Consider the following 23,481-nt stretch of genomic DNA (forward strand, 5'->3'; position numbering starts at 1 on the left):
CCCCCCCAGCACCAGGTTTTCTAAGGGAGCTCTTGGCAGAGCAGAATCCAGTGCTCTAGTGTGTTGAAGAGCTTTGGGGTGGTGCAGAGCTATGTGGGGGTGCATCATTGTGTGATCAAGCCCCGAGCAGCCATCTGAGGAAGCTTTGCAACAATAATGGGTTTTAGAGGCACATGACTTAGGTGCAGGTCCCAGCTGGGCTGAGCTGCTGTATGGCCATGGGAAAGGCGCTGAACTCCGAGCCTACTTCTTTGTCTTTGGATGGAAAAAATGAGACCCACCTCATTGGATGGTGACGGTTATAAAGTGAGTGCTTGACACCGAGCAAGCATACTATTAAAGATACTATTAGATACTATTAAAGCCTGCCCAGTACTACCCTGGTCAGTTATGGGTCACACTTGGACCCAGGACAGTTTGCTCTGGGAGACCAGGGCCTCCACCTTGTCCCATTCAAGTGCTCCTCAGGCCTGACTCTGCTTGCCCCAGGCCTGGGCACACTCAGGGCAGTATAGCTGTAGACGGGCCTTCCCCTTCTAAGCCCATAAGGTCTTTCTGGGACTCACCTGTGCTCCTCGCCCTCCAGCAGGCGCCTGTAGGTGGCGATCTCGATGTCCAGGCCCAGCTTGGAGTTCATCACCTCCTGGTACTCCTTGAGCAGGCAGGCCATGTCCTGCTTGGCCTTCTGCAGGGCGCCCTCCAGCTCAGCCAGCTTGCAGCGGGCGTCGCTCAGGGCTGCCTCGCCCTGCTGCTCTGCCTCGGCCACAGCGGCTTCCAGCTTGGCACGCTATGGGGTGGAGATGTGAGGCAAGGCTGAGAGAGAAGGCTCAGCTTGCCTCGCCTGAGCTCATGAGGCTAGGGCAGGGAGATGGAAGACCTGCAGAAAAGGTCGGGGCCACGACCAGGTAGTTCATAGGCTGGAACATGATGGAGGAGTGGGGTGTGCTTTCACCTTCCCACGGATGCAGGCTGCCTCTTTTGGAAGTCAGTGGCCTGCTCATCCCAGCCAGAGTGCTGTGCAGTATGGGGGAGCCCCTGCCCTCTCTCTGGGTCCTTGCTTCCTCCTGGAGGCAAAGGACCTGGCATTGTAGCCTGCTTGTGCTGAGTGCTTGAGTATTCCCTGTAACCTACCTGGCACTTGGCATTCTCAATCTCAGCCGTCAGCCTCTGGATGATGCGGTTCAGCTCATTGATCTCCTCCTTAGTGCGGCGCAGGGTCTCCCCGTGCCGGATCACCGTGGCCTTCATCTCCTCGCACTGGGGGAAGCAAAAATGCTCATGAGGCTCAGCATGGGAATCCCACCCTCTCGGGATACCAAGGATGCCTGACAGGTGGTACAGTGCTCAGCCTTGGCAGCTTGGCCCTGCACCCAACCTGACAGCTGTCAACCCTTACCATCTCTTACCATCCTTCAAGTAAAAGAAGCCTTTTCTAATAGGCAGTTCACTTTCCTCCCACTGCCTTGTCAAGGAGGCAGGTGTCCTAAGTCACTCACCTTGGTGCGGTACCAGGACTCAGCCTCAGCCCGACTGCGACTGGCAACATCATCATACTGAGCCTTGATCTCAGCCACAACGCAGTCCATGTTCAGGTCACGGCTGTTGTCCATCTTGACAATGACTGAGGTATCTGAGATGTGGGCTTGGAGAACGCGGATCTCCTGTGGGGCCAACAGGCAGTGCATTTGCGTCTGGTGCCTGACCCTGGCTGTGTGCTCCCCTAGGGAACCAGGCTCGCTCTTGGGCGGGGGGGGGGGGTCTGATCAGGAATGCCGTTTGCCTTCTCCTTCTGCTACCACCCCCATCCACACATATAAAACAACAAGGCTGGAAAGGGCCCTAGACATCATGTCAGAACAGCCTCTGACCTCACCATGGGAAAACCAGGGCCCAGAGTGTAAAATAGGCCTGACCCAAAGTTACCCAGTAGGGGAGCAGGTTGTGGTGCCCAGGGGAGTGATTAGTCCACTAGTTAAGGCCCCTTCCTATGTGGGAACCCCCACCCCACATATACCTCTATATTTAATCATAGACCAACACTCCACCGACCAGTGTAGACATGACACTCCAACCCACAGGGGTGCTCATAGACCCCGGAAGCTATGCACACACATACACTCCATTGTTCTCATACACATGAACACAGATGTGGCCCAGGCACATACACCCCACATACCACACCCTACCCTGGTCCCCTCTCACATGGGTGCCCTTGTTCTTTTCACTTGGAAACACCACATGCATACGCATCCTACCCCAGCTCCCCCAGTCTTGCAACCTCCCTTCCAACAGCCCTGGCTGGTTGGCAGGTGCCCTCACCTCTTCGTAGAGGCGCTTCAGGAAGCTAGATTCCTCCACCAGGGCCTCCACGTTGGCCTCCAGGTCTGATTTCCGCAGGTAGGCGCAGTCCACATCCTGGCATTTGAACAAAGAGGAGGTGGGGGAAGGAGGCCAAAGGAAGGACCTTGAGTCAGTGTGGTTCTGTGCCCAGTGCTGGAGGTTGCACAGATGGGTCCCCTTCCATCCCTCCCTCCCCTGCAACCAGCCCCCTTACCTTCTTTAGAACCACAAACTCGTTCTCAGCTGTGGCTCTCAGAGCCACTTCCTCTTCATACCTGGAGTGAGAGAGAGAAAGGCTGGGGCTGAGAGGTCTATTCAGCTCCTGGCCAAGCTCTTCCAGGGGTTGAAAAGGAATGAACCCTCTTCAGGTATTATCTTGTTGTCTCTGTCATCTATTAGTACATGGTTCATGGCTAGCTCTGTCCCAGCCTGGCTTCATTTCACCCAAGTCCTCTGCTTCTGGAATGAGATCAGGAATGCACATTCCACCCCCAAGCCTAATGTTTGTGCATCCTGGATCCAAAGAGAGCGAGTGTTACTGTCAGGAGAGCACGAAGCCTGCATCAGAAAGGGAAGCGATGACGGCTGTAGGACTCTCTGGGCTTCCTTTATTTACTTCCCTGGAGATTAATTCCAAGACTCACAGGGCCTCCTAGGGGTTGAGGGGGAGCCCAGGAATTTGGGGAAATCTAAGTCTCACCGCTCAGCCCCGCTGGGTCCCAGGAAGTCTTGTTAAGGGAATCTTTAAGAAACTGTTACACAGGGCTCGTGGGCAGAACCTTCTAGATTTCCCTTTGAGTTTCCCTGGGCATAGGCACTCACTTCTTCTTGTAGCCCTCCAGCACCTCCTGCACATGGTTGAGCTCCGAGGCCAGCCTCCCACTGTCAGCCTCCACACACTCAGCCTCCCGCCTCAGGGTCTCAATGTAGCCAGCAAACAGGGGCTCCAGGTTGCTCTCACAGCAGCGCTGGTTCTGGTAGAACTGCCACTTGGTCTCCAGCAGTTTGTTCTGCTGCTCCAGGAAGCGCACCTGCCATTTGGGAGAAAGAGAGACTCAGGGCGGGGAACTGGGGAGGTGTCTGGTACCTAGAGCTCTCTGCTCTTGGATGCTGGAAGCTGAATAGGGTTGAGCCATGCAGTTGAGTATCTGAGGCTCAAGGGACCCTGTTCCCAGCACTTAAGGGAGTCACTTGATTGACCTAGGCTTGGCTCAAAGCCAAAGTTCTGGTTAAACTTTCTGCCACTTTAAGTGGGCAAGTTTTAAAACTTTTTGGTATTAGGTTTTCTCATTTCTAACACAGAGCTAATGGTTGATGGAGCTGTGAAGATTGAACCAGTTAATACATGTAAAGTTCTTAGAACAGCCCCTGACATGTATTAAGTGCTCAGCCAATTTAACTATTATAATTACCAGTTTTCCTTTTATTCATTTATGCAACAGACACTTAATTTATGCAACAAACACTTAATTGCAACAAATACTCACTATGTGGTTCCAGGGCCTGCGCTGGGACACACACATCTTTGTATCTATGTCATCTGTCATTTGATACCCTGTGGATTATCACAGTCCTGCAGGGGTAGACCTTGTCTTGCCCATATCACAAATGGGGAAACTGAGACTCCCAAGGTGTGAAATGACCAGCTCATGGCAAGTGATGGAATGAGGACTCAATGTCCCTTGCATCCCTGTCCACTGTCTTCACCTGCCCACCCCAGTATGTCTATCTAGCAGCTTATCTAAACTCTCTCAGCTCCTATTTGTTATTATAATACTCCAGTGGGTTATTTTCAGGATTAACTAAGATCTCTAAAGAAAAACAGGAAGGTCACCCCTTTGCCCCAGAACCCCAAACCTGATCCTTCTGCTGGGCGGGAAGGTGGCTGCCCGTCTCCCTCCCACACTTCCTGGTCTGTGCAGCAGTTCCTCACTCTGAGGATACTGGTGGGTCTCCCTCCAGCCAGGCCCCTGCCCAGTCTCCATTGCAGCACTCCATCCGTGAAGAGGCTGCCAAGCTTGGGTTAGTTAACTGTCACTCACCCACTACTGTCTTTGGAAACTAATAATAACAGCGAGCAGTTATTGAGCCTGGACTATTTGCCAGCATTTTCTATGCAGGAGCTCATCAGTCCTCCTAAGGAGCTGAGGAGGCGGGACCTGTTATCCAGACATATAACCTGTCTGGGGCCTCACACTGCTGACTGGCACAGCAAGTTCTTGGGGGAGGCAGTGTGCCCTGAGTGGTGCCCATCACTTCACATGCCATTGGGCCATGCACCATGATGCCTTTTATTCTCCTCTTTATCTCCTGCTCTTCCCACACTCAGGGCCCAAGTCCAGTTTTTTAAGGACAGCTCTGTGACTGCCATTCTCTTAGCTGCAGAAGCCCACATAGCCTGACCACCACAGACACAGTTTCTAGACCACACCTGGACCTCATAAACTTGGCTGGAACAAAGTGATGGAGATGGATCCTTCTACCTGAATTGGTCTGCGTTTCTTTCCCTCTGTGGTTTCCAACCTGGCAGCCAGCCTGTCTCCCCAGCAGACTTTTCGAGGGAGGGCAGGGCTGAGGTCTTCTCTGCACCATCATAGGCCTCAAAACTGACCTTGTCAATGAAGGCAGCGAACTTGCTGTTGAGGCACTTGATCTGCTCCTTCTCCTCATGCTTCACGCATTGCGCGTTGGGGTCGATCTCCAGGTTGAGGGGCGTGAGCAGGCTCTCGTTGACCGACACGGTGGTGATGCAGGGAGCGCTGGGTCCGCACACGCCGCCGGAGCGGTAGCCGAAGCTGCGGCCGCAGGACCCAGAGCGGAAGCCCCCAATGGCCATGCGGGGTCCGCAGGAGCCCAGGTTACCAAGGCTGCGGCTGCTGAAGCCCGTGAGCCCCCGGTAGCAGGACACTCCCCGGTAGGGGGTGGCACTGATGCAGCAGCGGTTGCCAGTTTTTGGGGCCACAGCTGAGCAGGAGCTGAAGTTCCTGGTGACCCCACATCCTGAGCTGATCCTGTAGGAGCGGCAGGACATCGTGGGAGTCTGAGCAGAGTGTGAGCGGCTGTGAAAGTCAGTGCGGGCTGCGGAGCTGAGGCTGAGGATCCTTCTGGTCTCTCTGATCCTCCCTGGTCCTTTTATTGGTGGGGAGAGCTGGGGTTGGCTGCATAAAAGGAGTGAAAAGCCATTTTATGTTGTTTATTGGCTTGGGGAATTTTCCAGCAACTCCCAAGGACTCATCTTAAAGGTGAGCTCAGCAGTGATTCCGGCACCGTAAAAGTATTGAAGATGTTATTAGGGACACTGTACGTTTGCACTTTTCATCTTCAAAGCTCGTTTACACACATTAAGTAATTAATTTTCTCGCAGTCTCTCTGTGAGATGGCCCCAACCCACACTTGGAGACGGAGTTGAACTCCACAACAGTCTGGGGGTGGATGGGTTTGGGTTATAGGCAGGGCCATCATCTCAAGGGAGAGTTTTTGGGGTCTCTGGTTCGGTGAGCCCTGGGGAGCCATTGCTTCCACCCAATTGTGGTAAGGCACATTCTCTGGTAAATCACTGTCTCAGGAACTGATACGTCAGGAGTGTCTACATGCACCCCCGCAGCATTGACTAGAAGGTAGTTCAGGACCAGAGGGGTGTTTTTGACCATGTTCCCTCCAGTACAGAGGCTGCAGGGGTCCATCCTTTGGAATCTTCTGGATTTCAGCCCAGGGGGCTCTGTTTCAGGGTCTTTATTTCTCTCTAAGCAAAAATGCAAACCACTCAACTCTCAGTGGCCACAATAATGACCACTTGTGGATAATGGGGAGACTCCCCTTCAGCCACTTTCTTCTCTGTGGCCCAATGGAGTGGAGAACCCAATCCTGAGATTACCTGGTGGCTACAAATTGCTCTGGGCACCTTCTCTTTGCTCTGGAAGAAGAAACAAATCCTGTGAGTCTCCCCTCCTTCTGACCACCAGCCAGAAGAGGGGAGCTCATTCAGTTCACCAGCCCTGGTTGTCCCTCTTAGAGGAATGCTTAGAGACTGCTCTACACTCGTCTCAGGACCCTATAATTTTTGGCTCTAGGGGGGCTCTGAGAGTCTTGGCTGTTTATGTCCCTGCGTGTCCTTGGGCCAAATATTAGGATATTGATTGCTATCCTTTTAACAGCACGAACCTTGAAGATGTGGTCTCTGCCCCTGGGGAGGCTAGTCAGTGACCTGAGGTGTTAGGAACTTAGGAAAGAAGATCTGATGAACTTCCTCAGAGGGTGACTCCTCCTTTAGGGGCCTTTCAGAACCAAACTCTGCCACTGCTATCCCCCGACATCCTCTGTAGGGTACCCTGCATTCTATCCTGATGTTCATGGCCAGCCACCTTAGGTGTCCATCTAAAATCATACTGACACTCCTACCCCACGTCTTACCCCTGTTCTTCAGGGAAGGTAGAGAGGTCTTTGGAAGTGGGTTGAGGAGAAACATCTGGGGTTAGTAACCTGGGCAATGGAGTCAAAGTTGAAAGACCTGGTTCAAGTCCTAGCTATGTGGCTTTGGGGAAGCACTTAACCTCTCTGAGCCTCTGTTTCTTTTACCGTAAAGTGGGATTTATTCTTACCCTCCAAGGTTGTTGGGAGAGTCAAGTGGCTAATATGTGAAAATGTTCTGTAGGTGTCATAAAACTCTGTATAAGGAAAGGGATCATTGCTTCCGGTCAGAATCAGCCCCCTCCCTCCCCAGCATAGTGGCCCCACCCAGGGTCTTTACCTCCTCTGTACATTTATGACTTCTTTACCCTTTCAAGATTGTGTTTAATGTTTTCTTTAGCCTGATTTCACTCGTATAAAAATTTGGGGTGGAGTCTGGGGGCAGAGGGAGAAGACTGTCTTGGGGGGAGCTCAGGAGATGACTCCCAGCCTCACCCCTGGGCGGGGTCCCTGGGTTGTTATTCTCAGTGTCCTGAACAGGAGTTCACTGCCCAGGTGTCTTGGAGACCTGGGGTCATGTGCTATGGACAAGAGGGATTGGGGAGGAGGACCGGGTAAGCAGGAGGTAGGGGCGCCTTGAAATCTCACCACCCCAACTTGTAGAAGCCTCTGCTCGCCTCCGTTTGCTCAGATGATGGAGTCAGACCCAACCCTGCTCTCCTCAGAGGCAGCAGGAAGGGGAAGCTCTGTCTGAATGGAGGTTTTATGTCAGTTGCTTCGTCTTCCCCAAACTTGCTGTGGAAAAGATGGAGGACTGTGCTGGGGACAGGGGAGGGTGGCTGGCTCCTCCTGGCTGGGCCAGAGCGAGTGAGAGCTCACAGGCCAAGTCAGCCTGGAACAACTGCCCTGGAGGGGCCTGGCCTTGGCTGTACGGTTCTACCCTCTGGAGGGGCAGGGCGTCCTGAGCCCATGCCCAGCTCTTCCTATCAGCCACACACTCTGGGGGACCAGGCCCTATCCTGAGAGTCAGGATCTTTTGTGGGTGGGGTGGGAGGCCTCCCTCCTTTTACTGGTCTCATCATCTCTGCCCCCCGATATCCTGCTGATTCCTGCACTGCACCCCTCTCTCTATCTCTTAGACTTCTCTCCAGGCACACCTTTGTCTGGAATGTTCCAGAGCAGCCACCTCTTCCAGGAAGTCTTAATGAACTAATTAGAGGGCGGCTGGGATTTCTTCTCCTGGTGTCTCCTAAAATGCCCTCTCTGGGCTTCCCAGGTAACTCCCAATTATCCTCTTCTGCTCACTCTTGAGCTCGATGCAGTCACGCATCACCCTCTTTGGTCCTGCCCCGTGCTGGCCCCTACCTTTGGAGGCCCCCACCCAGTGCCAGAATGTCTACTGGAGTCCATGACCCTTCCGTGATTTAAAATGCTCCTCAGAGGACACTTCTTCCAGGAAGCCTTCAAGAGCTAATTGGGAGAGAGCAGTTCTTTGCCCCACCCAGGAGTCCCTGGTAATTTCTAAGATCCTCTAGGAACCTGCCCCAGTCCACTAAGCATACTCCCAGGGGCTTCCTTAGAGGCCTTGCAACTCATGCCTCAGCCCCACCCATGCTGGTCCATCCTCCTCCTTTGTTTGACTGAAGCTGGGATGCCTTAGTCACCAGGGACTCATTACCTCCCTTCCCCTCTGCTCTTTCTATTATGTCTGACATTCCCCATCACCACCTCCAGGAAGACTTCCTGGATTTGTCAAAAGGCAGGAGAGCAAATACCTTCTGCCTATCCTTAGAGCCACCGCAAACCCTCCCAGTTTTGTATTTGTATCTGCTTGGGTTATTCTATCCTTCCTGGCTGGCTGGTTCTCCCGAGTGGATGCTGATGGGCTCCCCATAGACAAGCCCTGTCCCAAGCAGGGGCTTGATGGCTTCCTGTACATCTGGTTCACAGTGGGCCCTCACGCTGCGGGCCACACTTTCATTATGCATGCAAATCAATGCCACCTGCCTCCAGTGGGACATGGCTCTTGAAGGGGCATCATAGCACCATGACCCTTTCTTTGGCATTTGGAGGCTTGGGTATGATTCAGAGACTCGGTGTGGGAGGGATGAGGGTCAGAGCTGTAAGAACTTGGCTGAATGGACAGCTGCTTCTCTGTGTCATAGGGTGGTTCCTCTTCCGGCTGGCCAAGGGCTCCGTGGCCTGCCCCCCTTTCTTTCTTCTCAGGGCTTCCCCACCAGGAACCCCAGGAAACTCACTTTCCTCCCAAACTCTGTGCATCTTCCTCCCTGTGGTCACTGTCCCTGGTGGCTTGTCTTTTTCTCAGAGCTTCTAATTTCAGAATTCAACTGTATTAATTAATGGTTTTGAGATATTTCTTCTTTTAATTTTAGCAATAGAACCATTTTCCTAAATCTTAGTAGGAAACTAAATATATAAAGCTATAAAATCACCCCTGGGTATCCATGGAGAAATGGTTCTGGGAACCCCAAGGATACCCAAATTAAAGATGCTCAAGTCCCTTACATAAAGATGGTGTAGTGTCTGCTTATAACCTGTCATATCCTCCTGTATGCTTTAAGTCACCTCTAGATTACTTACAAAATCTGGTACAATGTAAGTGCTATGTAAATAGTCTGTCATACTGTGTTGTTCAGGGAATAGCAAGAAAAAAAGGTAGTTGTTGTTCAGTTTAGACACAATTTTCCTCCACTCCATGGATGTGAAGCCATGAATAGTGAAGGTGACTTGCATATTTTCTTAGAACAAATAAGCGTGTCATGTTAGTCTCCCTGCTGGCTGCTCGCCCCGCCCTCTGGACTCCATCCCCAGCACAGGAGGGTACCCCATAATACGTTAAGTCAGATTGCTCCAAACCGCTGTGACTCGACACCCCACCCCTTCCTAACGATGGCTCAGGAGGTCTTGCTCTGCCTGTCGCTTGCCCATTCTCACTTCGTCTTCTTCCCCTGATTCCCCACTCTCAGCAACCACAGTGCTCCTTGAACATGCTGGGAGCCCTCCCATCAGGACTGTGGCACTGATTCTTTCTTCTGCCCGGTGCTGACTTGTCATCCACATGACAGGCTCCATCGCCTCCTGCGAGTCTTTGCTCAAAAATCACCTCTTGCAGCCCTCTTTTAAAAATAGTAACCTGCTTTCCTATCCTAGGGCATTCTGCGCCTGGCTTATCTTTTTCCGATCTACTTTATTCTATTTATTTTAGTAGTTGCTTATTTATTTATTGCTGCTTATTTGCTGACCAATTGAAGTATACATGTGTAAATGAATGAACATCTCAGATTTTTTAGATGTTTGAGGTTTGGCAGAAATTGCACTTGTGGAAAGCCTTGGTCTTTGAGCCCTAAGGTGCACGCCTGGTTTGAAAACCACAGGACTCTTGCACTTCAAGGCTGTAGATTTTGAAAGCACCCTTGGGAACAAAGTGAGAAACACAGGTGATGGAAACAGGGTTGTGTAGTGCTGGTAAGAAAGGGAATAGATTTAAAGAAAATATATTCATTGTTGTTATGTCTGTGTCCTACGTGCAATTTTGGTTGGGGAAAAAAAAAGTTGAAAGACTAAGCTCACCTTTCACAATGTTAGCCTTTGAAAATTCCCTGTGCCCTGTCACTGTGGAAGGTGGCGGCCAACAGAGGGCAGCAAAGCCCCACGACTAGCCTAGCAGAGGCCGTGTGGTGGCAGGAGCAGGAAAGGCCAAGGAGGTATCTGCTTCCCTGACAGCTCAGACTTTAGGCTCTTCAGAAGCTGGATGCAGTCCACTGACTCTTGCCTAGACTATTGCAGTAGTTCCTAACTTGGGCCTCAGTGGTCGCTGTAGGAGTGATGAGAGGCAGTTGGATTCTGGCTATTATTTAAAAGCTTAGCTGATGATATTGGTGGATGGATTAAACATGGGAACATGAGAGGAAGGAGGGGTTAAAGATAACTCCAAGGATTTTTGACTTAAGCAGCTGAGTGGAGTTGCCATTAATGTGGAAGGAGCTGGAGAGGGAAGCAGGAAGAGGAGCTTGTTTGGGGACATGATTAGTTTGAGTAGCCCGTTAGACACACAGGGGGAGATGTTGGTGGGTGAGTTGCATATACCAGCTTGTAGCTAATGGGAGGTCTGGGCTGGAGACACAAATTCAGGAGTCACTGGCTTATCCATAGCATTTAAAGCTGAGACGGATGATGATGTCACCCATGGGGTAGGGCAGAAAGATGAGAAGGAACCTGATGACTAGAGCCTGGGAGTCCCAACATTGCCTTGTCATCTAGCTCGAGAGTTGGAATCAATGCCATTCCAATGGCATGCATCCGTCAGCCAGGGCCCAATCAGGAGACAGCACCCCGCGGTAACTTGAATGGGGAGTGTTTAATGCCAATAATATGGGATGTCAGCGTTATGAGGCATTGGCCAGTGAGAAGTAAAGAGAACTCCAAAAAATAGAGAAGCAACAATGTGAGAAACGGTTCCTACCCCTCGGGCCATGGTGGAGGGCCCAAGGGAACAGGCTGGGATCCAGACCTCCCTGGAAAGAGCAGAGTGTCACTCACTGGATGCCAGAGAAGTCACTGGGGGGGCCACTCCAGTGGAGCTTGCTGGAAATCTTCAGAGCTGGAAATCCACCTTCTTTGGTGTGGGGAAGGCTTTTCACAAAGAGGGAACTTGCTGGAGGCGCTTGGCTTTGAAACTGCCCAAGAGGGTATCAAGGGCAGCTATTGGCATCTGGTGCAACTGGCTGCTGCTGTGTGCTGCAGGAGCATGGCACTGTAGAAGCCTCTGTGGGGTGGGAACTTGGCTCTGGAGAACCCAAACAGGGACCTGCAAGGGAATCTCTTACTTGAAACACCAGCCGACAAAGCTTGGAGGTATCTTTAACCCCTCTCTTCCAAAGGGACCAGATCATTTTCACAGTGTAGGCAGGCAAGGGTGACCTTAGAACTGAGGCCATAAATTGAGCCCTGGCACAGGGTGGATGTAGGTCTGGCTGAGAGGCACCAAGGCCACATGAGGAAGCCTTGGTATTGCTGTCTTGGAGGTGTGTGCAACTTTGCATAGGGGAGAGGAGCTGGAAGTCAGGAGCCTCTGGAAATGGGGGCGGGGTGGCTGGTGAGGCCAGGGTCAGGCAGGCCTGAGGCTGTGAGCAGGGCACTCTGTATGTCCTTGGGTTGTTGACCAGGGTCTGGGTAAAGTTGAATATATAAAGATAAAATATGTGCTTCCTGATCTCTAAGAAGAGCTATCTGGGGGGAGGCTGATCAGCAAACAATTCCTACTGTGACAGATGTGCCCTAATGGAACGCATCCGGGTTCCTGGTCATGACCCACATTGGCTGATTCCTATTTCCGCTTGAAATAGGAATGCTGTGTCTTGGCCTCTATGATGTAGCCAGACTCAACTCCGGGCAAGTCTCAAGTTTGTCATGCTCTCTATCACCTCTTGGTTTTTGCACACATTGTGGCCTCTGCTTGGAGCACTTCTTTCTTCTTTGTGTGGCTAAGGCATCATCCTTTGCTTCTCTGATAGGACATCACATTCTTTAGGAAGCTTTTCATGATGCCCCAAGTCTGCATTAGGCCTCTACCCTGTGCCAACTCTACTCTTAACAAAGAATCTATCAAATCGAGACTTAATTACGTGTGCATCTGTTCTACCAGATGGATTGGAAACTCTTCGGGGATAAGAATCGAATTTCGTTCCCAACTCTTATGTAGTGGGCATTTATCAAATTGTTGAATGTGAGTGAAAGATGACAGGCCGGAAGTGAGGTGCATGGAGGAGATGGCAGTAGGAAGTGTGTGGGCAGATCACGAAGTCCTTGAAAACCATGTGAAGAAGCCTGGGCTACTTCTGGAGAGCAATGGGGAGCCATTGAGGACTATAAGCTGGGGAGAACCACGACTGGTCTTCCATGTGAGAAAGATCTCTCCAGCAGCTTGGAGATGAATGAGTTAGGTGGAAACAAGAGCAGAGATGGAAAGACCCCGAGGTCCCTGCAGTGATCCCAGAGGACCTGGCACTGGGTAGGACCTGGGAACCAGGTGGAAGGGTTCACTTTGGTCAGGAGGAGGGCCCCTCTGAAGGGTAAGGTGAGCTTGGGGAGAAGTGGGCTGTTTGTCACTTGTTCTGAGAGTCTTTGCTCCATGTCTTCTTTGTCTTGAAGAGCTGAGCTCCTCCCTGGCAGGTTCTGAGCTTTCTTTTCCCAGTGCTTCCCCTGGGCTCAGGACACCAGTCCTTGGCAAGTCCTTAGGAGGATGGACTGGGGGGCTCTAGGAGGCAGTCTCCCCATCCCCAGTGTAGTCCAGAAGGAGAGGCCAGAGTCCTGTTAGAGTGAGCTTGGCAAGTTTATTGAAAACCCAGAAACATAAAGAGCAGCACAAACAGGTGGCACCCCCACCCCCACGTCTCTCTGGAGCTCGTAGACATAACCCTGCTGTGGCCAGGGCTGGGCCTCACACCACCAAAGGACAGGGGCAATGGAGTGCTACAGAGACCACCTCTCCAGCCGCAGCCACCACCTCACCAATACCCCAGGAAGAGGAACACTAGGACATAAGCCACTGGAAGAACCACTGTGGGTGCCGTAGGGGTCCCTGAGCCACCAAAAATTGTGGGTATTTCTGGGCCAGGAAGAGAAGGAGAGAAGTGTCCCCGGGCAGGGAAGGCAAGAAGCAGGAAGCAAGAGTTGGGGACACCTGCACTGTGCAGTCCACACTGTGCTCCAGCTCTACCAAAGCCGCAGGTGGCCCTGGAGCCCAAACACCTGCTTTTGGCTTGAACAGTCCTTTTCTCCCCAGGTACACTGCGTCTGGAATTGGGCTCTACCTGCATTTCCCTGGGAAATGGACCGTGAGGAGTGATCCCAAGGAAGGAAATTGGGAATCAGAGAGAAGCCAGTCGGGCTGAGGCTGTGGGCAGGATATCTATACTGTGGCAAGATCCTTTAGGGGGTGTCTGACAAGGCACAGCTGCCCTTGGGGACAGCTTGCTTTTGGTGACTGGGCAGGAGGGGTGGCTGGAGACTTCTCAGGGGCACAAGCAGGGGACGTTGAGTTGGTTCTCCTCTGGACAGAAGCTGGGGCCTGGGGGTTGGCTTAGTACTTGGTCCTGCGAGAGGTGGTGGTGGACGAGAAGCGGACGCTGGAGCTGCGGGTACTGCGGCCACCACTGCAGCTGCTGAAGCTACCCTCAGTGGGCAGCGGGCATGGGACGCTGGGGGCGCAGGCCTCACCCACAAGCACTGAGCCCCCCTTGGTGCCCGCGCTCAGCAGGTCCCCGTGGCTGCCCCGTGCCCCACCCAGGCTGGAGCTGCAGGAAGTCAGGACCCCTCCTGTGGTGCGGATGCTGCTGCCGCCAGAGAAGGTGACTCCGCTGCGGGACAGGGTGGAGCCAGCGACCAGGTGCTCAGGCCCACACACCACGCCACCCCGGGTGCTGCTCACAGCTGCGGAGAAGAAACCATCAGAGGGGCTGACTCCAGGAGTCAGGGTCCTCTTTTCCTTCTCTTGTCTTGGATGCCCAAAGACTGTGACTGCACTAAAACCCAACAGCCAGGTCAAGGTGGGAGAATTCTGGAAATTCCTCTGGATGTTTGCATCTGTCCATCTGCTGACTATCATATGAGGCCCAAGTTGGTGGGAGTGAGGGTGGGGGCAGAGTGGGCGGGGTGGGCTGGATGACCCAGGCACTGGAGCCTCTAGGAAGCTGTGACCTTCTCTCTGCCGTTCTACTGGGTCCCTGGTGCACCCCCACGTTTTCCACTTACTCCCCCATAAGAAACCCTGTCAACATGGGTCCCTTGTCAGCTCTGGACACATTTCCATGTCCCAGGACTTGAACCCTAACCTCTGCATAGACCAGCCCCAGCCTGTCACTACACACTCTTTCTGCCCCCTTCTCTCACCAGGGTCTTTGCTCCATCTGATCTCCCCTGGAGCTTAACCTCCTGCTGAAGGGCCATTGCCTGCTGCTCCTTCCCCTGCCTCCAGGGGCACTCTCCTCCTGGAAGGGGTAGCTCTGACCATCTGACCCATCCAGATTAGCACTCAGTCCTACCACGCATCTGTGTACATTTGTGTTTTCGAGTCAGAAATCTGGATCTGGATTCTGCCTAGTCTTGTGACTTCCAGCAAATCACATCTAGTATGCCAAGGCCTGCTCCTCCTCCCAGGGGTCCTTCCAGGACTAGGGTGGCAGTAACTAGGACTCACCTTTGCAAGAAGATTGAAATTCTAGAGAGCAGGGGCTGGCCTGGAGCTACCCCATAGTGCTCTGCTCAGTGTCCTGCATACTTTGGGCACAACCAGTACTATTTGACAGGAGGGGGAACTTCCACTCAGTTTGTCCCATCCTTGCCATCAGGGAATGACACACCTCCCTGGCACAGGCCTTTCCATTCCTTCTTTCTCTGAGATGGTTCCCTTGAAGGACAAGGTCATTCAAAGCAAAAGGACTGAGTCTCTTCTGGAACTTTCTCCTACTTTGATGACTCTGCACACCCTTGTCAATGCTTTGCTCTGGGGAAGGCAGACTCCAAGAGATCTTGGACCTCAGCTGAGGACATGTCCCAGTCCAAGGGGCAGTTGGCCCCTGCTTCCCTAACTGTCTTGGTCATAACCAAGGAGCTTCTTGGGAGGGCCCTGTACCCTGCATGAGCCTGAGTTTAAAAGAAATTTGAAGGAGAGAGAAATGTGAAGAGGAAAAGGCATAAACTACTTACATATGTTAACTGGGCCAACGCCTTCACAGATGCTGGAGAGAAAGGAACAATTTAGTTCACAGGCAGGGGACACTTGGCTCTCAGTCTCAGCTGTACATGCGACTGGGGAGCTTTGAAAAAACCATATGTTCCTAGAGCCTACCCCCAAATTATTTTGTTGGCACCGAGGATTGAACCCAGGGGTGCTTAACCACTGAGCCACATCCCCAGCCTTTTAAATATTTTATTTAGAGACAAGGTCTTGCTGAGTTTCTTAGGTCCTCACTATGTTGCTAAGATCTTCTTGCCTCATCCTCCTACCTCAGCCTCTTGAGCCACTGGGATTACAGGCATGTGCCACCATTCCTGGCTTACCCCCAAACTACTGAATTAAAATATTTAAGGAAATGTATTGTTATTATTTTTAACAAACCAGCCAACCAAGCAAAACTCATGAGACACTGTGCAGCTTTATAGACTTCACATTTGAGAACACAGATCTAGAGCTGCCTTCTAATCTCTGGACAAGGACAACCAACTAATGTTTGTGGGAAATGTATTGTCATCTCTGGGAGCAGCTTAGTTTAGCAATTCTTCCCCTGGCTCCTCCCCCTACTTGCTTAACCTTCCCAGATGCCTATGTCTGACCTCCTCCCTCCCAGAGCGCTCACCGGACTTCCTCGCCCTCTAGCAGCCTCCTGTAGGTGGCGATCTCGATGTCCAGGCCCAGCTTGGCGTTCATGAGCTCCTGGTACTCCCGCAGCTGCCGCGCCATGTCCTGCTTGGCCTGCTGCAGGGCGCCCTCCAGGTCCGCCAGCTTGCATTTGGCGTCATTGAGGGCCGCCTCGCCCTGCTGCTCTGCCTCGGCCACTGCTTCCTCCAGCTTGACTCGCTGCAGGGAGGGCAGTTTGCAGTTGGGCTTTGGCAGGGGCCCAGGGGGGTTAGAAACACTGCCCATGGCTGATAGGGATGTAGCTGGGGCCAAGCCAGGGATGGAGCCTCTGGTGGCTGTTTTCCTAGGGATGGTGATCCTGTAGTTTGCTGTCACCAGAGGGTAGAGCTTGACTTTCCCTCCCTTTCCATCCACATTGACTTCACCCTTCCTGATTTTTGCTGCCCATGGGGTCCAGAGAATCCACCTGTTCTTTCGACCTCCCCTCCCTCTCTGGGTCCGCCTCGGGTCATTCCTCCTACGTGGGAGATTCTCCCTTCTTCCCTATTTCCTCCTCCAGGAAGTCTTTCCTGCACAAAGCCTCCATTCCTCTGTTTCTGGGTCTTGGCATGACCCTGACTTCATCGGACTTGGGGCTCCCTAAAGCTAGGGGCCCTACCTCTCCCGCTCTGTGGCTTTCTCTCATTTTTTTTTGCCCACCTGAGCCTTGGCATGCTCGATCTCTGCCTTCAACCTGTGGATCAGCCGGGTCAGTTCATTGATCTCGTCCCGTGTGTGGCGTAGGTTGTCACAGTGTTGGCCAGCTGTCACTCGCATCTCCTCATACTGGGATCAGAAGGCAGTGTTTTGAAGTTTCAAAGGTCAGGTAAAGACCACAGCCCCCACTAATTTGGGAACTTCAGAACTTCCCTGGCTCTACTCCATTGAAAGGAGCACTCTCCCCCCAGGGCTAGCCACACCTCTTTTTGCCCACCTTGGTCTGGTACCAGGCCTCAGCATCAGCACGGCTGCGCCTGGCCACCTCCTCATACTGAGCCTTGACTTCGGCGATGATCCCGTCAAGGTTCAGGTCCCTGCTGTTGTCCATCTTCACGATGACTGATGTCTCTGAGATGTGCGACTGCAGCAACTGGATTTCCTGTGTTGGAGGAACAGCAAGGCAGAAGGGCTCAGAGTCTCATCTGTGGCTCAGACCCTGCCATAGAGTCCCTAGGATGTGACTGGGATCAGGGGCAGAAAAACATTGCTATTTGGTTTAGGACACATCAAGATCCTCTACACTGAGGGTAAGGGAAAAGACGTGTCCGAGAACCATTTCAGTGTCACACTAGAACCTTTGCTATCTGCTGGGAGATAGCCCTTCTACCCTCTCCCTTGCTTAGGTTTTAAATAGTAAAACTGCAGTGTCTGTGGACTTGGTGGGGAGAGTGGGAGCCATGCTAGGGATTCAACTTTTCTTTGGCTCATCCAGAAAGTGGCTTTGCTGGTCACATTCCATTGAGAGCTGCCAATATTTTAAACCATGGCCTCCCAAGTCTCAGAACTAGGAGGCTGGAGCTGGCTGGCAAGGCGAGGGCTCCCGGGAGTATTCACTCAGGGTGTCTTTGCTCAGAGCTGAAAACTCAGCTCTGCCTGGGTCAGCTCCAGACGAAACGGAACACATATGAAGCAAAAGATAACGAGTTAGTTTGGCTACTGGATCAGAAACACGTTTTCTTACATCTCCTGGCAAATCAGTTTTCCAGAGTCATCTGGCCAGTAGAAAGGAAGTGACATTCCTAGACCCCTGTCCTTAGCTTGGCTTATGGAGATTTGGATCACACATGCAAGGTGGCCATTCATAGGCCTGAGCCAGGCTGCTGAGAAACCTGCTCCCCTGACCTGCCCCACTTGCAGATCCATGACACAGCACATAGACTTGGGTGGTAGGATGTAGGATGCCAACGTTTGAAAATATGCCAGCCTAGGCTAAGCCACCGGGAAGTCCAGGTCAAGCACTGATCCCCTTGGATGCCTTAGAGACGAGCCTCACCTCCATGTACAGGGTTTTAAGGAAGTCAATTTCCTGAGTTAGGGCATCCACGTTGGCTTCTAGATCAGATTTATTCAAGAAAGCTGTGTCCACATCCTGCATAGAAGAGAGAAGGATAAGATACTTATTACCTGTATGCTGCTTACCCTTCCCAACTTGGCAGGATCTGCGAATGGGTGGAAGATCTGGTCAGTTTCCACAGGACCAATTCCTACAGGCTTTTGGGATGGGTGGAATGTCACTGAGTGGAAGTGACTATGGCTCTTCTGAGAACTCCTCCAGAGGCTGCTGGAAATTCTCCAGTGCTCATTTGAAAGCAAGGATTATCTAGCTAATTCATAATACTTAAAAGGTCATCTTTTCATACCTCTGATTCAAGTGACCCAATGAAGTAATCTGATGCCAAATCAGAATTTCCAAGGGAACCTGATGTGATCTTTGGGATTCTGCTGTCTTTGTGTACTCACAAAGCACTGATCTCCTCAGATGCCTGAGAGATGAGCCTCACCTCCATGTACAGGGTTTTAAGGAAGTCAGTTTCCTGAGTCAGGGTATCCATGTTGGCTGAGTTAGGGTATCCATGTCTATATCTGAAGATAGATGCCAGCCATTCCTGGCAAGGCATAACTTGCAGAGGAAAGTAGGTGGGTGTGGTACTAGGAGGTGTATTCTGGGATTGTAAGTCATACCCACCACCTCAGATATCCCATCCACTGAGATGTGTAGAGCTGGAGAAGAACTCACAGCCCCCAACCCCATGTTAGACATGGAGACACTGGAGCTCACATTCCCTTCCATTTTCAAACATAGTCCCTGATTCCATGGGACTCCCTGGGATGTTTCTGGGGGTTCTTGAGAATATTTGCCCTTCTGGAGGAGAAATTTGGGTTTGTTGCTCTTCTTTACCTTCTTCAGAGTCACAAACTCATTCTCAGCATTGGCTCGGAATCCCACCTCCTCCTCATACCTGGGTAATAAAGATGAAGGGGTTAGTTCTCACTGCAAACTGAGAACCAGTTACTCCTAAGCCCTCAGCAAGCCTCCTGAGGAACTCTCTGCTCCATTGGGTAACTTGGCTCCCTGTTCCATCTTTAAGACCTATGAGTTGGTGGTCTTAGTTCTTCCAAATCCATTTTACCTTTTCAACTTGGATTTGGGGGTCTGGAGATCTGGACCATTGCTATACTCCTCTATTAGAAATGACTTAGGGTCATTGCACTTGACCATTGACAGAGTAGGATCTAACTCAATGCTGAATGTGGGCATTGTTTTCAGAATCAAGGGAATCCTTTTTCTGGGAATCTCACTCATTCCCACTGGCAGTATTAGGGACAAACCATGCCCAATTCCAAGACTTCTTTATCCTCAGGACTCGTGGAGGCACTCTTCCTCCCCTTCACATATTACTATCCTAAATCCTGTCCCCAAGCTGTATATTGTAGCCAACCAATTCCCACCCTCCCAGTTGCTGTCATATGAGCTGGGCTGCTGCTTTGGGAGAAGCCTGTGCCTGTCATCAGTGTGTGCAATCCGGGTTCCACTCACTTCTTCTTGAAGCCCTCGAGGACATCCTGCAAGTGGTTCCTCTCAGCCTGCAGCCGGGCCTGGTCATTGACCAGTGTCTCCAGCTGCCTCCTCAAGTTGGTGATGTAGTTCTCAAAGAGAGGTTCTAGGTTGCTCCTGGCACATTTCTGCTCTTGGAGGAAGCTCCACTTGGTTTCTAAGAGCTTGTTCTGTTGCTCTAGGAACCGTACCTAGATCCACAGGGACAAAGAAATGAAGTGTTTGATAGAGTCCCCACACGTTGGCCAGTTCTCTAGATGGCTGGCAATGAATCTCCATCACATATGGACAGTGTTGTCTCTTTTGTTGACTTTCATTCCTCTTCCAATGCAGGTCACACTGGAAGGGCATATCCGTGACCCTCTACTCACGTTCAGTCAGTCTTGACTACAAATAGACATGTTTCAGTACAATCCCCTCTTTCTCCCCCTAAGAAAGATGTAAGACAGTTCATGGGGAAGGTGGAAAGACTGATTTGTCTATAGCTGAAAACAGATGCCAGCCATTCCTGGCAGACCATACCTTGCAGAGGAAAGTACATTTGGGGTGGGCGTGGTACCAGGAGGTATATTCTGAGATCATAAGCCATACCCACCACCTCAGATATCCCATCCACTGAGATGTGTAGAGCTGGAGAAGAACTCACAGCCCCCACCCCCATGTTAGACATGGAGAAACTGGAGCTCACAGAGTTTCCATTTTCAAACATAGCCCTAGCTTCCTTCTCCATGGACATGGCCTTGGGAGGTCAAGTCTTTTGGAAGTTCATGTCACTGTTCCTCTGCATCAGTGACTACCAGTGTTGGGACCTAGATTTCCCTCAATCTAGGCAACTTGGCCAAACATTCACAGGAGGATGTATTTTTTTTTTCTTTTTACATGAAAATTACTCAATTCACTGTCCAATTTCCTAATCCTGCACAGATGGGGCCACCCAGCTTCAGAAACTGAATATCTTATTAAGGAAACCACAATTTCAAAGGATTAAATCTTCTGAACTTACAACACTCTACATCTGACTGAAGTCCTGGTACTTCCAGCCTGTTGAGGAGACATTTCTAAGTGACCAGATAGTAGGTCTCATTTTTTCCCAGATGCCCTCAGCTTTGGTTAGCCGCCCCTCCTTCCTCCAGAAGACATGACCAGGCCTTGGCCTGTGTTACCATGTAGCAGTTTCTCTGGCTTGTCCTCGTTCCTTGATAGAACCTCCCAGAGGTCATACCTCAATGCTTTGGTAGACACCCAAAGGATCTGGGTCAAAGGTGCTGCCCCAGAGCTGGACTAGTTCTTTTTAAGAGACAGAACTCCCAAGACTTTAGCCTCCCTATCCCAGACCCAGAGATTCAGCCATTATAACTACCTTGTCAATGAAGGAGGCAAACTTGTTGTTGAGGGTCTTGATTTGCTCCTTCTCATCCTTCTTCACCCTCTGGGCATTGGGGTCAATCTCCAGGTTGAGGGGCATCAGCAGGCTCTGGTTAACAGTCACCGCTGTGATAGATGGGGCTGCTGGTCCTCCAATTCCTCCAACTCTGTAGCCAAAGCCAGGGCTGCTGAAACCATGGCCAAAGCCACTGCCGCCTCCAAAGCCCAGACCAACACCACTGCAGGCCCTAAATCCCAGACCGACACCACTCCTGTCACCAAAGCCGAAGGCCATCCTACTGCCAGGACCAAAGCCAACTCCACAGCGGGTGGGATGAGGGCCTACAGCTGCCATCCGGGGTGCATGGGATCCAAAGTTGATGACACTCCGACTACCAAAGGCACCAAGGCCCCGGAGACCAGGCCCACTCTTGCAGGAGACAGAGCTGGCCTGAAAGTGGCTCAGGTTCTGGGGGGTCACGGCTGAGCAAGAGCTGAAGTTGCCCATCCTGCACCCAGAGCTGACTCTGTAGGAGCGACAAGACATGGTGGCTTCCTGGGTGAGGACCAAGGATGATTGCAGAGTGGGGCGAGCTGGAGTGGGGAGTCCCTTTGAGGCTAGTGGATCCCTCTCACCCCTTTTATGTATGTGGGGATCTGAGGATGGGCCCCATAAAAACGAAAAAGGCATTTATGAGCTTGGGTAGTTAGCAGAAACTCTTCATGCCTATAACCTCCTTAACAATGAGCTAACTCGGACACACCTATTCTCATCAGGATGAGGACTGAAACATCAGACCCATAAACATTAAAAACACATAAACACATAAACATTATGGTCCTATTTTTCCTCATAAGTCCACCACAATTGCCATTATGGGGACATTAATTTGCTTTGGTCATAAATTCAGAGGTTTTTCCACTGCCAGTGTGGCTAACCACCAGAAGGTTAGGATGCTAACAGTCACGGCCAGAGGCTCATGAGGGGTGCATCTGTGCAGACATGTCACCCTAAAAAGGCGAATGGGTGTACGGAGGAGAGAGACAGGGTCTGTGCAGCTCCACATAAGAAGCGATTGCAAGAGAATATGTTTTTTTTTTTACATCCCTGCGGATAGATGGAATAATCAAAAGACCTTTTGCAGTGTTTTATCTCTTCTCCATGATCAGGTTTGGGTGTTTACATAAGAGTAAAATCCATAGTAAAGTTTGTTTGGGCCAGTGTAGACATAGTTCTGATTTGAGACGCTCAGAGGAGATTCATTCATTTAAGAATTGATTGTCCACCCTGTGCCAGGCTATGTGGATCTGTGTGTAAAGTTAACCACAAGGTTTGGAGCTCTTCCAATAATAGACCATAGATCTGATTTATAATCCTGCCTATGCAGGTTCCTTATTATCAGTGAATCTTTGGTTAGGGTACAGATACACACAGCAATAAGCATCTGGATAGAAAATGAAAAGTTCAAAGCAGCTGGATATTGTTCTTGTCCACAACGTTGGACATTGAAGCTGATTTACCTTTTCTGTTCTCTTATGTGACATGGTTCCTCCTTGTGGTCCTGTGCCTGGGAGAACTTGTGTTTGGAAGCTTGAGCTTCTTTGAGAAGCTTGGGATTCTAACTAAGAAGGGAATACGTGCTCTGGACAGGAAGTATACAGCTCAGGTGTGCACTATTTTCTGTAGATTCAGGTATCAGCTGTGTGTCTAAGAGGAAGGAAAAGCTGGAAAATGAATAACAAGTCGAGCTCCCAGTGGCCTCTGTGTTCAGTGCTGTTTTGGGTCTTCTTTTCCCTCAACTCAGCCATATTTAACATACTTGGTTCATCCTTGATGCACGTTCTTGTGTCCATTTCCAAGCATCACATTCTCCCAACTTCTTTTTAGTCTTCTTAGCCAGTTCTCCCTAACTTCTACACATCACAGCATCCCTGGGCTCAGTCCTGTGCCTTTTCTCATCTTTGCATACACCTTGGTGACATCAGTCAGACTCATGACTTTAAGGACTGTGCATCAGCTACTCCCCAGGCAGGGCTCTCCCCCAGACCTCCCCACACATGTGTTTTAATTGATAGCTCCATTTGGATATTAGACAGGAAACTCAAACCTAGTGTCCCAAGATGTTCCCCTAATCATTCCTATTAAATACTTTCTACTTGCCATCCTCAGTATCCCTGAAGCAGCTCAGACCAAAAATCTTGGAGTGGTCCTTGTTCCCTCTGTTTTTGCCATGTCCCTCGTTCCATCCATTGGCACGTATATCTGGACCCTGACTATTTCTTGCCACTCCACTGCTGCCATGTGGGTCTAAGACCATCACTCCTCACTGGCTCCATCCATTCACCCTCCAGCTAGACTCCCTGCTTCCTGGACTGCACCTTCAGACTTCTCGCA

At 51.1% G+C, this 23,481-nt stretch overlaps 2 protein-coding genes across 2 annotated transcripts in view; both read right to left on the reverse strand.

Moving 5' to 3' along the window:
* The window catches only part of LOC107148655 (keratin, type II cuticular Hb5), a 7,210-nt gene extending 1,745 nt beyond the window's left edge, over positions 1-5,465 (reverse strand). Inside the window, exons 1-7 of the mRNA XM_015493394.2 lie at positions 4,952-5,465; positions 3,163-3,371; positions 2,555-2,615; positions 2,320-2,415; positions 1,497-1,661; positions 1,132-1,257; positions 567-787 (exon numbers count right to left, since the gene is read on the reverse strand). Of these exons, the coding sequence (XP_015348880.1) occupies positions 567-787; positions 1,132-1,257; positions 1,497-1,661; positions 2,320-2,415; positions 2,555-2,615; positions 3,163-3,371; positions 4,952-5,371 (1,298 nt within the window). The 5' untranslated portion in view covers positions 5,372-5,465. The remainder of the gene's footprint in view (positions 1-566; positions 788-1,131; positions 1,258-1,496; positions 1,662-2,319; positions 2,416-2,554; positions 2,616-3,162; positions 3,372-4,951) is intronic.
* Positions 5,466-13,080: 7,615 nt separating this feature from the next.
* Positions 13,081-21,698, reverse strand: Krt84 (keratin 84). Its single transcript, XM_015493390.2, has 9 exons — positions 21,082-21,698; positions 19,704-19,912; positions 19,065-19,125; positions 18,159-18,254; positions 17,100-17,264; positions 16,826-16,951; positions 16,125-16,345; positions 15,475-15,506; positions 13,081-14,199 (listed from the first exon to the last, which is right to left on the reverse strand). The coding sequence occupies exons 1-9, from the start codon at positions 21,631-21,633 to the stop codon at positions 13,850-13,852; spliced, it is 1,812 nt and encodes a 603-aa protein (XP_015348876.1). The 5' UTR covers positions 21,634-21,698; the 3' UTR covers positions 13,081-13,849.
* Positions 21,699-23,481: the final 1,783 nt, after the last annotated feature.

This window comes from Marmota marmota, unplaced genomic scaffold (genome assembly GCF_001458135.2).
Source record: "Marmota marmota marmota unplaced genomic scaffold, marMar, whole genome shotgun sequence".
Lineage (NCBI taxonomy): Eukaryota > Metazoa > Chordata > Mammalia > Rodentia > Sciuridae > Marmota > Marmota marmota.

Coding starts and splice junctions, on each gene's coding strand:
- Krt84 (XM_015493390.2), bottom strand. CDS start 21,633: ATGTCTTGTCGCTCCTACAGAGTCAGCTCTGGGTGCAGGATGGGCAAC. Junction 19,126..19,703: donor CTCGAGGGCTTCAAGAAGAA/GTGAGTGGAACC, acceptor TTTATTACCCAG/GTATGAGGAGGAGGTGGGAT. Junction 17,265..18,158: donor TTAAAACCCTGTACATGGAG/GTGAGGCTCGTC, acceptor CCTCCAACACAG/GAAATCCAGTTGCTGCAGTC.